The following is a 13,382-nucleotide window of genomic DNA, read 5'->3' as shown; positions in this document are numbered from 1 at the left end:
GTCTTGTGTTTGCCCCCCTTTTCCACAGTGTGGCACTGGGCACACTTCTGAACAAAAATTTTCTTGCCCTTCTCAGTATCAGCCATCGTGAATTCACGCTCTCGTCGCGCGCCACTCGACCGTACCGTCCAGAGGCCGGATGTCCCACTCTCTGGTACTTCATGTTTTGCATTGAGTTGTTTTACCAGCATCTTTCATGTCTGTAGACTAGTAGGAGCCTGACCACTTTCTTTCATTTCACCCTTTCCCTGCATCTCTCAATACACAGTATTTCTGTTGATATAATATTATCAAAAACTTTGTGAGTCATTACTCAGTGTACCCTAGATAAGCATGGACAGGAGACCTAAAACAGATGTCCAGAGGATGTATATGACTGCTTTAAGTATTATGCACATAGGACAAAATTATTAAAAGTTGTTAAATGTGTGTTTAAAGCATATCAGGTCTTTAAAAATCAAATCATACACAAAGCATTATACTATCTGAAAGATTTTCAACTGTGATGTAATTTTTTCATGGAAAAAAGTAAGAATGGACATAAAAAAGAATTAAACTATGTCTTGTAAAGGGTGGGGAAGACCAATAGGGAATAATAAAAAGTAGGAGGGCAATTAAATTACAGCAGAAGGCATCAGAAAAACTTTATAGAAGATTGCTATAAGTTGAATTTTATTGCCTGAAAATAAATAGTGGGATCCTATTGGGGAATAGAAATCATATTTTCTTTTGTTATGTTAATTAAACCATACCAAATAGGGATGATTTTAAATTATGATAATCCATTCTGAATGGTGTATTTAAAAAAGGCAAAACAGATATGAACAGATACAGAAGTTTGCATGTGACCACAAAAGCAAATGCAACTATAACTCTAGGAAAACCAAGGATTACTGACAATTATTATATGCTGGAAAAGATTTTAAAAGAACCTTCCTTGAATTTAGAAGAACCCCCTAAACCCAAGAATTAGAGCCATTTCAATGGTAATGAGCAAGAAAATAAATACTTGTTCACAAACCATCAATTTTTTATATTTTTCTTATAGCAACACAGGGAACTTGAGAGAAATTCAAGCTAGTATCATCCAGGTGAATGAATGTGATTCCTGGAGCTTCTTTAATATCTGAAAGTAATGGTTTGTGATGGTTGGGGATTATTTCAATTTGACACTCCTGCGTAAGCATAAGGGCAGAGCTCAACCGTATGCTCAGTGGTCCTTTGCCTTCTGCTGGAGCCGAATCTTGCATCTGGTTCCACAGCCTCTTGTGACTTCCAGGAGCTGTCAGTGGACTGCCATGGTGGATTCCTTCAGTTGACTTTGGACATGCATTCACGACCCTGGGCCCCTGCTGTCTCTGCTTCTTCTTTCTTCCTGCTCATCAGCTTCCACTCTTCAGGAGAAAGCTGACTTGAATGGACTGGACTTACCCATTTCTACAACTGTGTAAGCCATCTCTTGATGTCAGTCTCTTTCTGTACACAGCACATATAAGCATCAGTTGTGTATTTCTCTAGATAGTCCACTCTAACACAATTTGGTATGTGGAGGGGTTCTAGAGAAACAACCTTGTAAAGATTTCAAAATTGTTTTCAACACTGGTTCTCTGGTCCATCACTGCTAGATGAATCTGTGACTATTAGTGAAGGAAGCACTGTTAATTTACCATGGCATGCAGTGGCAAAGCTAATACCCAAAGTAGCACCACTGATAAACAATGGGTTGTGGAAGTGAGGCTATGAGTGCTTATCTGTTTGATATCTTCCTGTGATTTTGTCAGGATGAGAAGCATTGGAAAGTTGGTTGGTTGCTAGTTTTTGTTAAAGGAAATAACTTCAAAAGCTAGACTCAAGGACCATATAAATGACCTCAAAACTGTTACGTGTTCCATGAAAGAAAGCCTTATCTCTTCCAGCCACAGAAATGATACTGCTAAAACAGAAACCCAGAATCTTATCATACTAGTAGCTGAATTACAATACCAGGGTTAATTCTCAACCTGATATTAAAGTGAGTGTCTGATATTAAAGTGAGCACTTGCTGGAAAGAAAGGAGACCCTGAAACTTGAGATAAGGACATGTGGGCCATTATCCATGAGAGACATTGAGCCCCGAGAGTTCACTCATCAGCACCCCTCCAATCTGAAGTGATTAATCCACTCCCGGTAAAACCATTAGTCCACCCCTGACCCTCCCACATTTGAGATTAGCCCAACTACACATGCTGATATGGAACTTAGGGTGGGGGGGCTGTATCTGGAACACTACCTGAGGCAGATGCCGTAACAGTGGTTCTCAACCTGTGGGTCACAACCCCTTTGGGGGTGGAACGACCCTTTCACAGGGGTCGCCTAAGACCATTGGAAAACACATATTTCCGATGGTCTAGGAACTGAGACAACGCTCCTCTATCCTCTTCAAGTGGGTCCACCCACATGCAGATACACTCACATATGAGTACTGTACCTGGCGTGAAGACCGTTACCCATGCTACACCAGGCTTCAAGACAAAATTTCATTTATTTGTAAATAGAAATAAATATTTCACAACATATAATTATATATTGTTCTGTGATCAATCACTATGCTTTAATTATGTTCAATTTGTAACAATGAAAATACATCCTGCATACCAGACATTTACATTATGATTCAGAACAGTAGTAAAATTACAGCTATGAAGTAGCAACGAAAATAATTTTATGGTTGGGAGTCACCACAACACGAAGAACTATATTAAAGGGTCGCAGCATTAGCAAGGTGGAGAACCACTGCCTTATAAGACAGTGCTTCAGGTTCCCAGGAAACATCCTTCTCACCCATTATGGCCTTGAGACCTTTAGCTAGATTTAAGCAAGTGCCAAGGGTGAAGACCAGATGATGACGCAGTAAGAAATGTGCTATACTCCTAAATAACTTCTAGATTTTTCTAGTATGTCCATACAGACACCTGGAGACTATGTGTGGGACTGGTTACTAAGGGTGTAAGGATATTGGTGCAGGGAACATAGGTTTGGAATAGTTCGTGGATATGAGCCCACTAAATACAGATCCTTCACCGGTTTCCACTTGAAAGGTTAGGAGATGATAGAATAGTGTGTTTGGTTTGTTTGCTGAAGCACACGTTGTACCATGGCCTGCACCAAGTGCAGGAGTACCAGCCCTACCTTGGTATAACACAGAAACGGCATCAGCGAACTGTGGCTTCAGAGCCAGCTGTGGATCATTTGGTACATACATGTGGCTCTGAAGTAAAATTGAAAGTGAAAATAAAACCACCATTGCTGCATTTATAACAAAAATTAAAGGATATTATTCAGATAATGGTGATTTCATTTGCTTGTAAACCTATATTTACAGCACTTCATCTCAAATGTTAGAAGAAGGCATCCAACGGCTTTGGGAAATCCACCTATTAGACTGGATTTATCAGGATGGATCCATAGACTCAAAAAGGGAGTGCCCCAAGGACACGCACCCCTTTACCAAACAGTAAGAAAGACATTTGTAAAGGGAGCACTAGCGCTTCTGAAGATTCGTGTGATTGCTATTTTATATCACGTTAACAGTGGGAACGGCCCTAAGGGGATGAAACTACTAGTGTACAATGGGGCTGAATGGGCCCCTCGGGGGTAGCGTCCTAGTTTCTGTACTCAATTGACAAAGTGGGTGTGGCTACTTTTATGGACAGCAGAGTCAAAGTAAGATTTAGAATAGCCTGACTCATTTGGACCTCGTGCTGGCTACTGAGGTAGCATGTCCCTAGAAGTGAACTGGATGGGAGATGAAATATTTACTTGATCTATGCAAGCAGAAAAATTCTAGATTAAGTGAACGACAATTTAACTTGAATCACCAGACTAGAGAGTCACAACCCCCCAATCAATTCTCAGACTTGAGCCAGTTTACAGGCTCACAACCCCTTGAATGACAGGGAGGCCATGTCCCTTTGAGGAAGGATCCCACACCACCAGATATTTTTATTGTTATTCTTTCTCCTAGTCTTCCCTAAAGGGGTATTAGGGCTTTCATAAGAGTGACTCTTCATTGAGGAAAAGAAAATAATCAGACTTTTGCAGACTCTTGGCATTAATCCCAGGAGGCCCCAAACATTTTGAAGGACCATCTGTCAGTGTGGGAGCATATGGATGCAAAGTTATTAATGGAGCCGTAGCTCAGGCCCATCTCCCAGTGGGTCCTTGAACCCATCATGTAGTGATTTCCCCAATTCCAGAATGCATCATTGGAATAGACATACTCAGCAACTGGCAGAAACCCCATATTGGATCCTTGAAATATGTAATAGGGTCTGTTATGGTTGGAAAGCCAAGTGGAAGCCAGCAGAGCTGCCTCTGCCTAGGAAAATAGCAAACTCAAAGCAAGGCCTCATTCCTGGAAGGCTTACAGCGGTCAGGGCCACCATCAAGGCCTTGAAGGATCCAGGAGTGGTGATTCCCAGTACATCCCCATTTAAGTCACCTTTTTGGCCTGCGCAGAAATCAGATGGGTTTTGATGGATGACAGTGGATTTTCATAAACTTAATCAGATGGGAACTCCAATCACAGCTGATGTGACAGATGTGGTTTTGTTGCTTGAGCAAATGAACACCTGTCCTAGTGCCTGGTGTGCAGCTATTGATTGGGCCAATGCCTTGTCCCCCATTCCTGTTTGGAAGGACCATGAGAAGCAGCTTGCCTTCACCTGGCAAGGGCAGCAATACGCTTTTAGAACGCTCCACCAGGATAGTCAACTCTCCAGGATTATGCCATAATTTACTCCATAGGGACCTTGATCGTCTGTCCCTTTCACAATGTCACCCTGGTTCATTATACTGATGACATTATGCTGATCGGACCTAGTATGGAAGAAGTATCAATGACGTTAGGCCTCTTGCTAAACACCTGTGTTCTAGAGGCTATGAAATTAGCCCAACAAAAATGCAGGGGCTTGTGTGTCAACCAATGCATCGGTTCTCCCTTCCTCCCCTCCTCTCCTCACCTTCCTCCTACACCCCTGGCATCGCTGCTCCCATTTCGGTTCCTCAGGGGTTTATGTGACCTGGATTCTGTGTGTCGTGAGTATACCCATCTCCGGTGTGTACTGCTCTGGGCTAACCCAGAGTGAAAGCCTGCACCCACAAGGGAGACGAACAACGGAAACCATGGGGGATGGGGGACAATGGTTGGTGTAAAATATGATAATAGCAATAATTTATCAAGGGGCCTTGATTTGGGGGAGGGGAAAAAGAAGAGCTGTTACCAAGGGTTCAAATAGGAAGTAAATGTTTAGAAAACAATGATGGCAACACATGTGCAAATATGCTTGGTACAATTGATGCATGGATTGTTGTAAAAGCTGTAAGGGCCCCCAAGAAAATTATTTTTAAAAATAAATAAACAAATGCATGAAAACTGAAAAAAATTTCAAGTGTATTATACCTCAGTGAAATTTTTAGAGTTCCAGTGATGTGGGAGTTGTTAATATATCCCTACTAAAGTGAAAGCTAAAGTATTGCATCTGACCCTTCCCACACTAAAAAGGAGGCACAACATCTGGATTGGCCTCTCCAGATTTGGGAGACAACATTTGGGTGTGCTACTGCAGCCTATGTACCAATTGACTCAAAAAGTTGTCAGCTTTGAGTAGGGTCCAGAACAAGAGAAGGCTGTTGGGCACGTCATTCTGCCCCTTGGGCCATGTGATCCAGCGGATCTAGTGGTGCTTGAGGTGTCAGTGGCAGATAGAGAAGCCGTTTGTAGCCTTTGCCGTGCCTCTACTGGTGAACCACAGTGCAGACCCTTAGGACTGTGGAGTAAAGCTCTAGCACCCACTTCCCTTCAGACAACTACCTCCCTTTTGGAAAAGAGTTTGGGCCTATTACTGGGCCTTAGTGGAGACTGAATTCCTCACCATGGGCCTGAGCTGCACATCACGAACTGAGTGTTGTCTGGCCCATAGAACCATAAAGTTGGACACACACACCATTATTAAATGCTCCATCATTAAATGGCAGTGGTAGATACCGGGCTAGCGCAGAACCTGAAGATACAAGTAAACTGCATGAAGAAGTGACCCAAATGCCTAATCTCAACAGTCACAGTATCTGCCTTCTCTCAGCCTGTACCTATGGCTTCATGGGATGTTCCTTATGATTAGTTGACTGAGAAATAGAAAATGTGTGCTTAGTTTAGTGATGGGTCTCTACAATATGCTGGCTCTACTCTAAAACTTACAGCAGCAGTAACACACCCTCCTTTCTGAGACTTGAGGCAGAAAAGTGGTGAAGTGAAATCCTCCAAATGGGCAGGTCTTTGAGCAGTGCACCTTGCTGTTCAGTTTACCTGGAAGGAGAAATGGCTGTATACTGATTCCTGGGCTGTGGCCAATGATTTTGCTAAATGGTCAGGGGCTTGGAAGGGACATGACTGGAAACTTGGTTACAATGAGGTGTGGGAAAGAACTATTCAGATAGACCTCTCTGAGTGTGTGTGTGTGTGTGTGTGTGTGTGTGAAAAGTGTAGATGTTTATGTCTCCTATGAACCAACTAACCTTTGAAATTGTTCAGCTCTTGGACGGCATTGTTTCTTCCATTGTCTTAGCTACGCTATGATTAAGATTAAGCTTCAGAGTCTCTTGTGACATCACTTTGATCTTTTTTTTCTTCATTGTCTTTTTAATGACTGTTTGCTTTCTTCATGAATGATGCTGTTTGCGTCCTCTCACAGCTCACTGGGTCTTCTGTCATTAGTGTTCAATGCAGCAAAGATATTCTTGAGGGGTTCCGGAAATTCACAGAATTTGTTTGGTGCTAGTGAGCATGTTCTAAATGTCTTCAGCTTCAACCTGAATGACACTCGATGGCTTGTCCCAGTCAGCTTCTGGCCTGCTTCTAGTTCCTGATATTGAGCTTCTCCATCATCTCGTTCTACAGATGTTGTTGATTTGATTTCAGTGTATGCCATCTGCAGAAGTCCGTGTGTCTATTCATTTAAGGTATTTACTATGAACAAGTCATTTGTCATGCAAAATTCTATCATGCCCTGTCCAAATTAATTTCTATCACCAAGACTAAATTTTCAAACTACTGTTCCTTCCTCTTTGTTTTCAACATCTGCATTCCTATCACTCATAATTATCAATGCATCTTGATTGCATATTTGACCAATTTCAGACTGAAAACATTGGTAGAATTCTTCAATTTCTTCATCACTAGCTTGGGTGGTTGTTGCATGAATTTGAAGAATAATTGTAGCAATTCGATTTCCTTGAAGAAGGATAGATATAGTCCTATCATAGACAGTATTATACTTCCAGATATATCTTGAAATGTCCTTTTCGACAATGAATGCAACACCATTCCTCTTGATTGTGTCATTCCCAGCATCATAAACCATATGATTTTCTGCTTCCAAATGGGCAGCATACTAATTCATTTCAGCTCACTCATGCATGAGATCTTTATGCATTCCATTTCATTTTTGACCACTTCCAATATTCCTAAGTTCATCATTCCAAGTTTCGATTAGTAATTGATGTGTGCAGCTGTTTCTCTTACCTTGAGTTATGCTCCATTAGCAAATGAAGGTCCTGAAGGCTCCACTCCCACAGGATTGACTCCATTCACGTGACCAGGATCGACTCTGCTGTGAGAAAGCAGCTCCTCCTCTGGGACATGCTGAGTGCCTCCTGACCCGTGGGGCCCCTCGTGTGGCACCGTCTTTGATAATGTTCTGCTTCCATTCATTAGGCCTTCAGGATCCAATAATGTTTCAGTGCTATGCATAGCTTTTCAGTGGCTGCTTCCAAGTGGGCAATTTCTTTTCATAGTCTGTTCTTATATGAAGCTCCATGGATACCTGTTCCCATTGGGTGATGCTGCTGGCATTTGCAATACCAGTGACAGCAACACACAAGCCACCGCATTATGACAAACTGAAAAGCAAGTGGTGGTGGCTCCCCACTAACAAAATCTAAATAGACTCTTCCCACTGTAATATGGACCAAGCACAGACTTACTCTGTGTGTGTATAGTCTCAATCCACCCTCTCCTGACTCAACTCATCAATTTTGACCTAGACTCCAGCAAAAATATCCAGTTTTGCCCCCTTTTAAATCTATGACCTCTAATACAACCATAGCATTATTTCACATATTAACACATATTAAACACCAAAATTTACTAGTTATAGATGAATAAGTGAATTCCACTTGTCTTCTCAAATCTCTTCAATGATACCCTGTCTCTTCCTGATCAAATCACAGCGGTTCTCCACCTGTGGGTCGCAACCTTTGGGGGTCGAATGACCCTTTCACAGGGGTCGCCAAAGACCATCGGAAAACCTATATTTCTTTTTTTATATAATGAAATTTGTTTATTTATTTTTATTTAGTTTTTAATAGTTTTATTAGGGGCTCATAAACTCTTATCACAACCCATATATTTCCCATGGTCTTAGGAACTGAGACACCGCTCTTCTATCCATCTCCAGGTGGGTCCACCCACATGCAGATACACCCACGTACAAGTATGCTTTCAAGACAAAATTTCATTTATTTGTAATTAGAAATAAATATTTCACAATATATAATTACATATTGTTTTGTGATTAATCACTATGCTTTAATCACATTCAATTTGTAACCATGAAAATACATCCTGCATATCAGATATTTACATTACAATTCATAACAGTAGCAACATTACAGCTATGAAGTAGCAATGAAAATAATCTTATGGTTGGGCATCACCACAACATAAGGAACTTTATGAAAGAGTTGCGGCATTAGGAAGGTTGAGAACCACTGCTTTGTAATCAAGCCCTTCACAGACTTGGCCCTGCTTGTCTTCATTTTGTCTCCTTCTATGTCCATCTTTCCTGAATCGTATGCTCCAGTCAGACTAAGCAGCTCACAGTTCTATAATTGTGCCTGACTTTTCAAGGCTGCAGGGTCTCTATTCACATTGTTCTCTCTTCTGGGACACTACTTTTATCCTTTGCCATCTAGCTGGAAGATGTCTTGTGAAACATCTCAGCTTGGCCTCCTCTCTGTAACTTGACTAGCATTCCCTTCACTACCAACCCACTCCATGCCACATAAATATCTTCCTCACTTTTCCTTGTGTAGCTTTTCTCTGTGAAAATATGAAGTTTAATGTATTCATTTATTTAAGGTCTACCTCCTCTTCTGCACCATGGCTGAGGTGAAAGGGAAAAGTCCTTTTCTCATTTATGTAGCATGATTTTAAAACGCTTGATGCCAGCTGTGTTTCTTTGGGCAAAATATTTAGCTTCTTTATGTCTACATTTCATCTTCCTGACAATGATAATCAAACCAGCCTCTATGTCATAGAGTTGCTATGAAAACTAAATGAAATATCGAAAGTAAGGTGCTTAGCAGAGGGTCTGATATATAATAAATTATATATTATTTGAAAAATGAAAGTATATACCAATAATAGTTGTTCAGTGGTTAAATGGTTGACTATTTAGGCCATCTCACAGATGTTTATCTAGAAAGATATGTGGAAAAAAGTTAGATAACTGGCCAGGAGATCAATATAGAGAATATAGAGGAACTTTTTTTTTTTTTTTTTACCATGTGCACATTCATACAGTCAAAACACTTCTAGGGATTTCCCAAGTTCTAAGATCCAGCCATAAAATATTTGTCTCCCTCTAGAACTGGTCCAATCCTGCTATAGAGTTTCTTGTAAGAAAAATGGTCAATTCTCTTAGTCAGTCTTCAGATATGGAAATAAACTCACCCTCTTGGTTCAATTTTCAACCAAACAATAGCCAGATTGATAAGGAGAACAATAACACTATTAAGGTATACACAATTTAGGACAATGCACCATTCACGGGGGTGGGGCAGGGGGATTAGTATTTGTCCGAAGACCGTTCATAAGGGTTAAGAGAAAGGAGGCGGTGAGCTGAGCAACACAGAAAGAAAGTAGAACGAGTGGTTGCTGCATTGAGGGACCGCAACGAGTGAGATGAAGCAAAATGCATATGATGCGTTTATTGCAGAACCGATGATCTACTTTGTAAACCTGCATCCAATTTACAATCCAAAGTTAAAAATCAAACAGCCAAGTCTCAGTGGGGGAAACAAGCAAAGGAAAACACAGACCCTCAATGAAACCTGTCATTGATGCTTAGTACAATAGACTTCAATGTCAAACTAATGGAAACATTTCCTGCTTCAAAGGTGCCGTTCCTCCAGAGAAACTGTCCAGTAAGTTTTCTAACTGGCCACGAATACAAATTTTGGCAACCTAACCTCTAGAGATAAGTTAGTAAGTGACCCTTTCTCTCAGTCAGTCTAGTGCTGAATGTAAATTCTCATTTTAGATAAAAAGACACTGGGCATTTTCAAAGTATATAGTGGAGATAAAGCATTATGTGGCATATGCCATCCATTCTTATACAGCAAAGCTCAGTGATGAGAGCATTGCCCATGTCCTCCTAGTAGCAATGACCAATTCCTAGGGAGCTTAAGCGGAGCTGACTCTATCGCTCTTCTAAAAGGTGCAACTTGTGACCCACATTTCATTTATTGTCCACCAATGGACATTCATGGATCATTCGTGACCTTGTCAGAGTCAACAAGACCAATGACAGTCTGCACTGTGACTTCTGGGAATGAGACTCTAACTCATTATCTCTGATATAAAATGTACGAGGATGAATTAGCATGGGCCTTTCTAGTTCCCATACGACGCAAGGTTTAGTGTAGCATAATAGAAGGCAGAACAAGAACAAAGAAAATGCTCTAAAATTTATTGTACAACTCTTCATAATATGATTGAACTATTGAATTGTGTCATGTGAATTATATGCTAATAAAATGGTTTTTAAAAAATAAGGCAGAACAAAAAAAATAAGGATAAAAATAAGTAGGCCCTATTGATATGCCATACCACTTATTTTTCAGCTTGTCACATTCTGGTGACTTGCATGTTGTTGTCATGCTAGAAACTATGTTGCTGATATGTTAAAAACCAGCAGGGTCACCATGGTAGACTGGAGCTTTTAGACAAGAACAGGAAGAAAAGACTGGCAATCTACTTCCAAAAATTAGCCAATGAAAACCTTACAACAGATCATAACAGAATATTGTCCAATAGAGTCCTGAAAAATGAGCCCCCTGCAGTGGAAGGCATTTAAAACCTGTTCCTAATGACAACCAAGAAGGTACAGGACTACAAAGCATTTCATTCTGTTGTACAGCAACTAGCAACAAAATAGATGTGACTGAATCCCGAATGGGATTAAACCAAATGCTAGCTGCTCCTTTTTATTTTATTTTTTTTCAGTTTCTGTTAATCATTAAGTATCCCTGCTTTTTTCCTGCCTCACTAAACCACTTTAGTTGGGTTTTCTGTAACTTTGACTACATGACTTATCCAAAGTCACCCTCCCTAGTGGGAGCTCTACATTCCAACTCCCTAAAAGATAGCTGGTGTCTCTAGAGGCCTTGCCTCCAGATGAACAAGGGCACAGTCAGAAGGGCAATTCTCTGGTTAAGGAAATCTCCCCTTTGAGGTGGTCTCTGGCTCAGGTTTCTATGTGGGCCAAGAAACTCCTATACATTTTTACCTGTTGATACATTCATTTATTAGGGGGTGGTGGTGGCAAACATTTATACCACTTCAGGGGAGGGGAGGGAGCAGGAGCAGAGAGATAGAAGGGAAGATATGAAGTAAAATAGCTGATCGCCTTGCAGCAAAGAGCTGGTGTGTGGGTAGATGTAGTGTAAATTCACAATGGAAGAGCTCATCAGACAATGCTATCTGATCTGGAATATGAAGAACAGAAAGCATCTCATTCCCCTTCCCTTTGTTTAATGTGTCTGAAAACAGTCCTTTCAAAGGCATGCATTTTCCTCATCAATTTTTTAAGCTAGCATTCAACCAGAACCTCAGCTGCAGAGAGTACTAAGCTGGAGAGCTGATTCCAGTTGGTTTTCAGTGGTTCATTGTCATGTTATTTTCAGAATGAAACTAGGTGTTTTTTCTCCACAATCCAGGGCAGGTTCTAGAGTCAAAATGAAAGTCAAACAAGCTGTATAAAAAAGCATGGTATTTTGCAAGTTCTTTTGACTCATAAAGACTAATCATTAAGCCAGAGACTGGGGAGGCTGTGGAAGAAGACTCAGGGCTTGTGAGGCCATTGCTTCCACGAAGAGGAAAACTCCAAAGCAATACTAGGTATGATTAAAGTTCCATGTGAGGGTGCCCGATGAATGGGAACTGGAACTGCTATCTACTCACTATCTTAATGATTTCCTTGCTTCATTATGACATGTATTAATCTAGTAGGTGTGGTCCTGCTGCTGTGAACAAATATTATTGGAAGATTTACCCTATCACCAACCCCTGGCATTTATGTAAATAGTGCTCCATCACTTCCGAGTTTAATTTGCATAAGTCAACAATTTATGTATTGCAGTTCATAGTTAGACTTGTATAATTTATTTTTCTCAACAGTGTTTTAAATTCTATACCATTGGCTAAAGTGACATTGATTATACATTGGGCTGCTAACTGCAAGGTCAGCAGTTCAAAACTGACAACCAGCTCTTAAGGGGAAGGATGAGGCTTTCTATTCCTGTGAATATTTGCAGACGTGGAGACTCATGGGGCAGGTCTACTCTGCTCTAGAGGTTTTCTAGAAGCCAGCATTGATCTGATGGCAGTGGAAATGATACCCCAGGGGGATGAATGATATGTTCTCTAACATAAAATGACAATTATATTTCCAAGGTGAACCAGAGGCATATATAAACCATAGATGCATGGATAGATTTTGAGCTTGAACTTAATTCTAGCCCCAATCTAAGAACAATTAGCTCTTATGACATGACCCTGCTTGATGCTCACCCTCATGAAGAGATCATTAAAGATATGGGTGCTGTAGCAAAGTGTGATGAAGAGACCAGATGGCGCCTCACTATCAGAAAGAATAGGATCTGAGGCCTTAAAGGTTTGACTTCAAATAAGCAGCTATTTAAATAAGGCATCAACTAAATCCACATGGAAGAAGCACACCAGCCTGTGTGATCTATGAATTATAAATAATATAAGCCAAATCTAAAGAAGAGTAATGGCATCAGAACTTAAATTGTGAATACCTGGTTTGCAGAAGGCTGTGGATGGAAGCCTTGGAAGCCCATACCATTTTCAGGATCCATACATGGAGTAAGCCTCTGATGAATCTCCTCCAATCACAGTTAAGGGATGTGAATAGCCCTGTTATGATAGAGAGCACTGTGCAGTCTATCATGGCAGATGTAGTTAGATCAAAATGTAATATCTTATCATTCGATCTCCCTTTTGACCAGTTTTAAAGCTGTTTCAGTTTAAAAAAAAAAAA

At 40.7% G+C, this 13,382-nt stretch overlaps 1 protein-coding gene across 1 annotated transcript in view; it reads right to left on the bottom strand.

Moving 5' to 3' along the window:
• LOC101650600 (cytochrome c-like) overlaps nucleotides 1-141 on the bottom strand; it is a 552-nt gene extending 411 nt beyond the window's left edge. Inside the window, exon 1 of the mRNA XM_030884468.2 lies at nucleotides 1-141. This exon is cut by the window's left edge and continues 411 nt beyond it. Coding sequence (XP_030740328.1) covers nucleotides 1-86 — 86 coding nt within the window. The 5' untranslated portion in view covers nucleotides 87-141.
• Between the last annotated feature and the right edge of the window lie 13,241 nt (nucleotides 142-13,382).

Source organism: Echinops telfairi, unplaced genomic scaffold (assembly GCF_000313985.2).
Source record: "Echinops telfairi isolate 266 unplaced genomic scaffold, ASM31398v2 ScPeMD7_1;HRSCAF=3_0, whole genome shotgun sequence".
Lineage (NCBI taxonomy): Eukaryota > Metazoa > Chordata > Mammalia > Afrosoricida > Tenrecidae > Echinops > Echinops telfairi.
This window is presented reverse-complemented; position numbering and strand designations above follow the sequence as displayed.